At 53.9% G+C, this 10,278-nt stretch overlaps 1 protein-coding gene across 2 annotated transcripts; it reads left to right on the top strand.

Moving 5' to 3' along the window:
* The first annotated feature begins 3,401 nt into the window (after nucleotides 1-3,401).
* Nol12 (nucleolar protein 12) lies at nucleotides 3,402-9,946 on the top strand. Of its 2 annotated transcripts, XM_048801666.1 has the most exons (7): nucleotides 3,402-3,591; nucleotides 4,952-5,057; nucleotides 5,329-5,377; nucleotides 5,835-5,977; nucleotides 8,793-8,890; nucleotides 9,089-9,259; nucleotides 9,296-9,946. In XM_048801666.1, the coding sequence occupies exons 1-6, from the start codon at nucleotides 3,506-3,508 to the stop codon at nucleotides 9,252-9,254; spliced, it is 648 nt and encodes a 215-aa protein (XP_048657623.1). In that variant the 5' UTR covers nucleotides 3,402-3,505; the 3' UTR covers nucleotides 9,255-9,259; nucleotides 9,296-9,946. The 2 variants fall into 2 exon arrangements, with proteins under 2 accessions (XP_048657623.1, XP_015338215.1); XM_015482729.2 differs by having other exon boundaries at nucleotides 9,089-9,946.
* The last annotated feature ends 332 nt before the right edge of the window (nucleotides 9,947-10,278 follow it).

The raw sequence follows: 10,278 nt of genomic DNA, 5'->3' as shown, positions 1-10,278 counted from the left end.
ACTGCGTTTTGAGATGTCATGACTCCAGTTTAAAGGAGGAAATGGGCTCTGAATGCAAAAAAGGAGCCCTGGTCCTGTGCCAGGCCCAGCTGAGACTGAGCGGGCCCCATGCATTCAGCTCTGGTGCCCCTTTGCTGGAGCAAGGACAACCAGGAGGCTAATCTGAAAGCCACGGTCCCCTGACCCCTATTGCCAGCCCCCATTTCTGTGCTAGGAGGAGCTGGGGAGGTAAGTGGACCCCTGCAAAGATCCCACAGGTAGAGGCCGGCTAATGTGAGGTCTCCTGCTGCCCACAGCCTCTTCCTTGGGGCACAGGAGAGTAGAGGTCACTCTGGGCCTGATGAGGCCTCTGAGCTGGTCCTCCATGGTTTTCAAAGAGGATGCCTCTTCACGAGCAGCCCGGCTGTTACCTGGTTGACAATGCTGACCTCAAACGCCCGGTGCTCATGAGGGACCAGGGTGGGTGGCCTGGTCACCCCGCAGGCCACTCCCTGTGCCTTTTCCCTCCGCTTGTTGCTGGGCCGCATTTTTCCAGGGGCCCTTCTACCTCCCTGGGAAACAGCTGTGGGAACTCCGTCAACGTTCTGGAAGTCTCAAGTCAGAACGTCACCAGGCTCCCCCACACCCTGGGCACAGTCTCCTGAGCGCGGTGGCAGCTGCTTAGCCACTCTTGTGCTCCAGGACATCTGGCACCGGCTGTGTTGCCTCAGTGTTCTCACCCATAAAATGGGGGTCACTGTGAATGGATGAGCTGCATCTTGGTGGGTTCCCTGGGACCTGGTGGGCCCACCTCCAGAGAGGGCCAAAGAAGAGGCATCACAACGGTGGCGGGTCCCATGAGCCACACCCAATCTCCACGCTCTCCTGGGGCTCCCAAGGGCGCCCTCTGCTGGACACCAGGGAAATGTCCCCTAGGCTGCCTCAAATTGTTTTTTTTCTTTTTGGTACAGGGATTGAACCCAGGAGCACTTAAACACCGAGCCCCATCCCCAGCCCATTTTTTTTTTATATTTTATTTTAAGACAGGGTCTTGATAAGTTGTTCAAGGCCTGTCTAAGTTGGTGAGGCTGGCTTTGAACTAGAGATCCTCCTGCCTCAGCCTCCTGAGCCGCTGGGATTACAGGCATGCTCCATAGCACCTGGCCTGTCTCAGGTCTTCGCAGTCCCCCATACTGATTCTCCAACACTAGCCAAGCACGCACTCTGGACTGGGACTACAGTGTGCAGAGGAGATCCCTGGGGCCAAGAAGAGACCACTGAGCATGAAATCAGATAGACCTGTGTTTAAACCTCACTCCACTGCTATGTGTCCTTGGACCAGTTACTCAACATCTCTGAACCACAGTTTCCTCATTGGTCAAATTAATACTAGTATCTTCCCTGTGGGGTTGTGGGGATTAGCTGAGGTAAGGTATATAAATGTATGGTGCCTGGGAGGATCACAAGTTTAAGGCCAGCCTGGGTAACTTAGGGAGACCCTGTCTCAGAAAATCAAAAGGGCTGGAGCCAGGCATGATGGCCCACACCTGTAATCCCAAAGGCTGGGGAGGCTGAGGCAGGGGGATCACATGTTTAAAGCCAGCCTCAGCAACTTGGCGAGGCCCTACACAACTTAGCTAGACCCTGCCTCAAAATCAAAAAAATAAAAAGGGCTGGGGATGCAGCTCAGTGGTTAAAGCAACCCTGGTCCTATCTCTGAGGGGAAGGCAGAGGGACCTGGGGTGGGGTGGGAACCGACAGGGGCCCTGTAGATGTGATTCCCCTCACCCGCTTTGAGACTCAGGGTACCCCAAGAGCCTAAGAAACTGAGTCCAGAGAAATTAAGAAAAGCCCTGTTCTTAGACCCCTGGACGTCACCTGCATCTCCTGCTCTTGCCTGTGATCTCAAGCAAGAGACTGCATCTCTCTGAGCCCGTTTCCTCCTCAGCAAAATGGGGATCATGCCCCCCAAGAAATGATGATGTGACCAGCTGAGTAAGTGGCAGCTGCCACCGTGATTCTCTCTGCTCATCTTTATCATCATTTCTATTCAGAGAACATGCCATGTCCCGCTGCTCCTGGCACACAGTACATGATCAATAAATGCAAAAATAATTTTAAGTAGAAACCCAGTCAACAAGGGTGGTGGGTGGTCCTTGTCTCCCTTCCTGGGGCAAAGGAACCTGAGACTCCCTGCAAGGGTCTGGAGCAGCGGAGCCAACCCAGGCGGCAGACTTCACTCTGCACTGGGTTCATTCATGGATGTGTCCTCCCCGAGCCCCGTAGGACCTGTGGCTGGGGCTGGGCTGGGAGAGGGGTGAACCTGCAGAGCCTGCCACCTGGGTCCCAGGCCAGCAGCTGACTCACTCATTCCCGTCTCTGAGCCCGACAAGAAGCCCTGGGAAGGTCGAGCTGCTCTGTGTCTGGGGCAGCAGGCAGTGGGCGGCTCTGATCCCATCGCTTATTGTGTGGCTTTGGCCAAGTCATTTTCCCTTTCGGAGCCTCTGCATTGTCCTTTGTAAAGCAGGGGTGACGGCTGCTCTGGGAACATGCCTCAGCCCGAAGTCCAAATGAACGGACTATGGAGAGGGAAAGGGGTGAGAGAGGCAGGTTTCTGTTTATCAAGCAGTGCCTTCCCGCTTGATCTACAGCCACTCTGAGTGGGGGAGGGAGACTGTGACATATTACCCCCCCCCAGAGGGCATGTTGGTTACTGGGCGAATGTCCTGCAGACCAGTGGCCCAGAGAGCTGGACAAGGAGGCCAAAGAACCAGGTTCAAGTTCCAGCCTTGCCCCAGTCCCTTCTCTCAGAAATAAGTTTGCTTCTTCGTGTGCGCAGCACACAGTACACACTCACACCCCAGCCCTATTTTATATTTTATTTTGAAACAGGATCTCACTGAGTTGCTTAGCGCCTCACTCTTGCTGAGGCTGGCTTTGAACCTGCGATCCTCCTGTCTCTGCTTCCGAAGCTGCTGGGATTACAGCCGGGCACCTCCACACCTGCTAGCCCAGGGATCTGCATTTTAGCAAGCCCCGCATGTGATCTAGTGCATGTCAAAGCTCCAGAAGCGCTGTCCTACAGTAAACCTTCGAAGTCACGAAAGTTATCGCCATTTTAGGAATAGGGTGAATGAAACACAAGGAAGGCAACTAGTCCTGGGTCACAAGCCTGTAGGTGGGGTACCAGACTACAAATCCAAGCAGTTTGGCTCTCTCATGGAAATCACCAACCATTTGGCATCAGACCTAAATTAGGACCAGAGAATTTTGGCCATTCACGAATAACTCCACGTTGAGCGCCCTCTAGCGCCAGGCACTGTCCGAGGCATGGGGTCTGGGAGGACCATAACCAGAATACAACCCATTGCGGGAGGAGACAGAACAGGCGGCCCCTTTAAAAGGCGGGGCCTGACGGGCGGAACGGCGGGTCCACTCTGCGAAGTGCACCCGGAAGGCTGCGAACGCTACACCCGGAAGTCTCTTAGGCGATATAGGAAGCTGTGCTGGTGGGAACCTCAGCATTATGGGTCGCAACAAGAAAAAGAAGCAGCGAGATGGCGACGACCGGCGTCCCCGGCTCGTTCTCAGCTTCGATGAAGAGAAGCGGCGGTGAGTGGCAGGGCGGGAGAGCGTCCCCCCTCGGGCTCCCCGGCGAGGCCTAGGTCAGGTCCGGGTCGCGCCCGCCCGCGTGGAGAGCTCTTCCGGCCCCGCCCCGGGGCGTGGCCAGACTGTCCTTCGGGCTCTCCTAGCTCCGCCCGTTGGGGTGGCGCGCTCTCCCCCTGCTCGCCTAGAGCCGCAGCTCGGACCTCGGTAGTCCAGCTGGCTCCATCGACCCTGCGCCCAATAGGCGCTCAGCCGTCGCTGAGAACGATGAGCCAATGAAACGAAAATGGCTTGTCTGCTTTCATTCACTCCCCAGACGCCTGTTGAGCTCCTGCAGTGCCCCAGGCCCAGCGCCCCGCTAGACAAATGGCACAGGGTGGCGACCCCGCGAAAAAGCCCGTGCTGGGCGTCAGAACCAAACGGTTCTGACCTAAAGAGCAGCCGGCTCTAGGAGATGTAAAAGGGCAGGGGTAGGGAGCAAAATGCCTGGGTCTCACCCGGAAACTCCGAGGGTAAATCAGCAGATCCTAGGGTGGGGCCAGGGGCCTGGGGAAGTGGGTGTTGGTTCAGTGGAGGACTTCTGCAGATCTGGTGTTCTTGAAAGCCCTGCCGGAAGTGGCTCAATACCCTGAGCGGTGATATTTGCCAGTGTAAAAGGGGCCTCAGCCAGTTCTGTGTGTCCACTACCAGCTCTTGTTTGAAGCTGAGAGCTCTGGAGAGTGTAGAGTGGAAAGAGGCAACATATGTCATATTTTGCTAAACTTAGACCATCCAGCTCCGTGTGATGGCGCACACCTTCAACCCCATGGCTTGGGAGACTGAGGCCAGCCTCAGCAACCTGGTGAGGCCCTGTCTCAAAATAAAAAATAAAAAGTGCTGAGGATGAGGCTTAGTAGTAGAGCACCTTGGGTTCAATCCCTGCTACAAAAACAACAAACAAAAAAAAGAAAAACAGCTTACACAATCAGATGTTCCATAATGATGATTTGGTAGTGATGGCCCACGTAATGATGGTGTACCATGCCACCTCCATGTGTAGTAGACTATACTATTTAAGTTGGTGTGAATATACTTTGTGATATGTAAACAGCAACACAATCACCTAGCAACTCATTTCTCAGACTGTGTTCTTATCATTAAATGGTGCATGACTGTACTCTGTGTGACCTGGGGCAAGTAACCTAGACTGTGTGCCTCCATGTCCCTGTCTGTTAATGGGGCTTGATCCCTACAGGTGAGGTGAGAGGAGGGTGGGTGAGTAGAGCCCTGCACACATGGTGCAGCACTGGCTGTGCTCTCTTCCTAAGCCAGTTCTTTCCTTATCTCCTCCAAACTCTCCTGCCTCTGGCCTGCTTCCTTCCTGTAGGGAGTACCTGACTGGCTTCCACAAGCGGAAAGTGGAGCGGAAGAAGGCAGCCATCGAGGAGATTAAGCAGCGGCTGAAGGAGGAGCAGAAGAAGCTCCGGGAGGAGGTGAAGGAAGGTGGATGGAGGGGGACTTACAGCCCCAGATGGCCCTGATAGAGATGGCCACAGGGAAGGTGGAGGGGTGTGGGGCAGGACAGGACTGAGAAGCCCTTTATACAGGGAGAGATTCTGGCCTGGGACTGGGGAAGGTGGAGTATGGAGTCTCCTCCTGACCTTGAACTATCAGCCGTGGTCTCACATGCCCTGAGGTCAGCAGTGCCCCTGCTGAGACTGAAGGAGAGGCCATACTCACTGTACCCTTCCCATGTGCCCTTAGCGCCACCAAGAATACTTGAAGATGCTGGCAGAGAGAGAGGAGGCGCTGGGTGAGTCCTCCTTGGCCTGACCTGGAGAACAACCAGGGAGGCTGGGCTTCTGGTGTTGGGGGGAGAGGGTGAGAACTGCACAGGTGACCTCCTTAGCTTCAGGGGTCTTGGTGATGACCTGGGCACTAGGGGTGGGCCTCTCATATCTCTAAGCACAGTGGATCAGAGACCAGGAGGAGACCCAAACCTCATGGTAAACTGAGCCTGAACAGAACCCAGTTTCCAAGGACTGGAGGAACTAGTTGGAGGGAGGGGTGGTGGCAGCTCCTGGTATCACAGAGTTTGTGAATGGGGTCTGGCCTAGAGCAAAGAGGGAAGAGTGGGTGATTGATTACATCTGTCTGCAGGCCAGGCTCTGGGCCAGGGTGGAAGGGCCCCTGCAGTCCAGGCTTGGGAGGGAGGCTGCAGCTCCTTTGCTTGTTCTGGGGTTGAGGCCTGATCTGTGGCTGCCCTGCAGAGGAGGCAGATGAGCTAGACCGGCTGGTGACGGCAAAGACAGAGTCTGTGCAGTATGACCACCCCAACCACACAGTCACCGTGACCACCATCAGTGACCTGGACCTCTCTGGAGCCCGACTGCTCCGACTACCCCTGCCTGAGGTGGGTCCTGCCCTGGGGAAGAACGGGCATGGGGTATGGTCCTCACTGGGTTGCCGGATACTGCCCATGTCGCGGGTATCGCAGTACAAGAAGCTCTTGTGGTCTGGACCCTTTAGTCCCTGGCTGCACCACTGGGCAGTAAAGGAGCTGCAAGTTTCTTTCTTTCTTTTTTTTTTTGGTACCGGGGATTGAACCCAGGGGTGTTTATTTATTTATTTATTTTTGTGGTGCTGGGGATTGAACTCAGGGCCTTCCTTGTGCATGCAAGGCAAGCACTCTACCAACTGAGCTATATCCCCAGCCCCCCAGGGGTGCTTTTTTTATATTTTTATTTAGAGACAGGTCTTGCTGAGTTGTTTAGGGATTCATAAGTTGCTGAGGCTGGCTTTGAACTTGCGATCCTCCTGCCTCAGCTCCCAAGCCACTGGGATTAGAGGTGTGGGCCACCGCAGCCGGCTTGGGCAAGTTTCTTTGACTTGCCTTCTTCCCTGTCTTCATCCATAAACTGGAAGCTGCTCATGGTACCACTTGCCTTGTGGCATTGCTCTGAAGATAAAAGTGGTGATTCCAGCCAGGTGTGGTGTGGCACTCACCTGTAATCCCAGCAGTTCTGGGGGCTGAGGCAGGAGATCCATCAGTTTGAGGACAGCCTCAGCCACTTAAACCCTGTTTTAAAAAATGAAAAGGGGAGAGTGGGGTTGTGGCTCAGCAGTAGAGCACTCACCTAGCTTTCGAGGCACTGGTTCGATCATCAGCACCACATATAAATAAATAAATAAAATAAAGGTATTGTGTCCAACTACAAATATAAATATATAAATATATATATTTATATATACACACACACTTTTTCTTTTTTTAAGTTAAAAAAAAAAGGGGGGCTGGGGATGTGGCTCAAGCGGTAGCGTGCTCACCTGGCATGCGTGCGGCCCCGGTTCGATCCTCAGCACCACATACAAACAAAGATGTTGTGTCCGCCGAAAACTAAAAAAATAAATATTAAAATTCTCTCTCTCTCTTTAAAAAAAAAAAAAAAAGGTTACATCTTTGTGGTGACCCAGGGTTCAATCCTCAAAAGGGGATGAATCCAATCCATGTGAATCACTTGGTACCTTGCCTGTCCAGCAATGAGTGCTCAAAGATTGCTGTTCGTTGTGATTGTTCCCCTGGTGTGATAAGCAGCAGTAATATGGCACATCCGTGTACACTGAGCATGAGTTTTCAACCTGTGGGTTGTGAATCATCAGTAGTTCACAGCATTAAAAAGAGGGGCTGGGGGCTGGTATTGTAGCTCAGCGGTAGAGTGCTCGCCTAGGATGTTCGAGGCCCTGGGTTTGATCCTCAGCACCACATAAAAATAAATAAAATAAAGGTATTGTCTCCGACTATAAATAAAAAACAAATATTAAAAAAATAAAAAGAGGGCTGGGGATGTGGCTCAAGCAGTAGCGTGCTCGCCTGGCATGAGTGCGGCCCGGGTTCTATCCTCAGCACCACATACAAACGAAGATGTTGTGTCAGCCGAAAAACTAAAAAAATAAATATTAAAATTCTCTCCCTTTAAAAAAAAAAAGAGGGAACTAAGGAGGAGCTCAGTGGTAGAAGTGCATTGCTCAGCATGCACAGAAGGCCCTGGCTTCCATCTCCGCATGGCAAAAATAAGTAAAAAGAAAAGAATATAATTGATCCGGGTAGCAGGCACACCTGTAATCCTGCAGCTCAGAGGGCTGAGGCTGGAAGATCACAAGTTCAAGGCCAGCCTTGGCAATTTAACAAGGCCCTAAACAACTTAGTGAGACTGTGTCTGAAAGGAGAAAATAAAAAGGGGGCTGGGAATGTGGCTCAGTGGTTAAATGCCTCTAGGTTCAACCCCTGGTACCAAAAAAATAAAAATGAAAAAGAATGTAATTGAAAATAGCAGAAAGCTTCCTCGTGAGTACATGTAACCTTGTTTCATGAAACACCACTTGCAATCACAGTTGTATCTGCCTGGTTTGCCTCAGGATTTATTATGTGCAGTTGTCCCTCTGCAGCTAAGGAGGATTGGTTCCAGGACTCCCGATTCCAAGATCTGCCGTGTTTGTGTCCCTTGAATAAAATAGTACCTGCTGTAGCCTGTGCAGTCCCCCTGGGCTTTTAGTCACCTCTAGACGGCTCATGACAGTCTAATACCAGCCCGGTGCAAGGTGCATAGTTCACTGCGTTGTTTACGGAATAATGACCAGAAAAAAGTCTGTCATGTTCAGCACAGAAGCAATAATTTTTTTCCCAAATGTTTTCAGTTGAGTGTGAACCTGGGTACAGAGACCCACCTGCGTGCGTCCCATGGTGGCAGCGTCCTGCCCGAAGCCACTGCCTTGTGTTGTCCATAAGGGTCTGACTCTCATCTGCCACTGTGCTGGTCCCTGTGTGAGATCTGATGCAGAGACCAGTCCTGTCACCTGTTTGCTCGCTTTTTATTCATGAGTGTTCGACTGTCCACTGTAAACTACAAGCTGAGGCAGGGAGGACTTTGAAATAGGGCTGTCCCCTGTGTGATCTTGGCTTTCGGGTGGATGTGGGCCATCTGGCCAAGGCCTTCTCTGGCCTGGCTCCAGGCCTGTTAGGCATCAGGCCATGCCCACCACTGGACATAGCCATGCTCACTTAGGGTGTCCAGCCTGGTCCCTATCCATCCACTTCCCGTTTTTTGTGTTTTGTGGTGCGGGGCATTGAACCCCGGCCCTCGTGCACGGGAGGCGAGCCCTCTACCAACTGAGCTGTGTCCCCAGGCCCATCCACTTTCTGTGACAGTTCTTCTCCTGTGCTTTTCTAGCCAGGTGCTGGGGACGGGTCCAAGGAGGAGATGTCGTCTGTGGAGAAACCAACCAGAGCCTTACCCAGGAAGTCCAAAGACCCCCTGCTGTCTCAGCGGTGAGCCCTGGCTTGTCACCATGCCTGTGGGGGGAAGCTAGAGGGCCAGGTATGGGACTGCAGGTGCTCTGGAGTCAGGAAAGGCCAACCTTGGGGTGAATTTGGGGCCTGTCCCCCCTGGCTAGATGATGGTGTGCCCCCAGCCCCCCCATTCCCAGGGCACACTGAGGCTGGGCCTCACCCCTCCGCCCTCCACAGGATCTCCTCCCTCACAGCGTCGCTGCATGCCCACAGCCGGAAAAAGGTCAAGAGAAAACGTCCCCGACGGGCACAGGATTCCACCAAGAAGCCCCCGAGTGCCACCCGCACCAGCAAGACCCAGCGCCGCCGGCTGACAGGCAAATCCCGGCATAGCGGGGAGTGAGCCCGAGAGCCCAGCAGTGCCAGGTCCTGTCCTGCCTCAGCATGGCCGTCCTGTAACCTGCGCACTGAGGTGGTGGCTCCACAGCCAAACTTGAGGGCCTCTCAGGCCTGGGACTGTCCTTGTCCGAGGACCACTCTGGGGCCTGAACCCCGGAAGGAGCAGGCAGCTGAGAGCTGGCCCCAGCAGGGGACTTCAGAGCCAGGTCAGGCATCTCCCCAAATGTACCCCTGTCTGGAACTCATCAGATTTGTGAAACTCCAAATGTGTGCCTTGTGGTTTGGTCAGGAAAGGCCAATCTTGGGGTGAATTTGGGGCCTGTCCCCCCTGGCTGGATGCTGGTGTGCCCCCAGCCCTTGCCCCTCCACCCTATTCCCAGGTCACTTGTCTCCACGTCCCAAGGGCGTGGTGGAAATGGCTGGGGCGGGGGCCCATCATTCTCTGGCAACTCACCCTGAGGGTGCGCTAAGGTCGTGTTAGCCCTGGGTCCCTCTTGCATGTCCATGGCAAAGTCCAGAGTCCACCTGCTGCTCTGGGTGGCTGGACAGTGGCAGGCCCTGCACTCCTCTCAGACTTCCCCGGGCCTCATCAGGCTCCTCAGCTGGAGCTGAGGTGATGGAGAGCCCAGATCTGGGACCACTTCAGGCTGCCAGCAGCTCCCAGGGCCCAACAAAGGAGCATTCGTTGATCCTTGATCCTCGGCTTTTTCTTTCTTTCATTTTGTTTGTTTGGTTGTTTGGGTGGGGCTGGGCTGGAACCCTGGGATCCCAGTGCTAGGTAGCGGTACCGCTGAGCCCCACCCCAGCGTCCTCAGTTGTTAAAGAAAGTGCATCCCAACCAGCACAGTACGGCCCCTCCAGAGCTGACCCACCCCTGCCATCGCCCGGGGCTGCCATTTCTTCTTATTCTTTCCAGAGAGAGCTTCGCTGTGGCTTTGTAAGGCAGCTGTGCTCCCTCTTGGTGCAGCGTGAGTCCTGGCAGGATAAGTCGTATTCCCAGCTCCCAGGAAAGCCCGCGGGCTAGTGTG

Source organism: Marmota marmota, unplaced genomic scaffold (assembly GCF_001458135.2).
Source record: "Marmota marmota marmota unplaced genomic scaffold, marMar, whole genome shotgun sequence".
In the NCBI taxonomy this organism is placed as follows: domain Eukaryota; kingdom Metazoa; phylum Chordata; class Mammalia; order Rodentia; family Sciuridae; genus Marmota; species Marmota marmota.
This window is presented reverse-complemented; position numbering and strand designations above follow the sequence as displayed.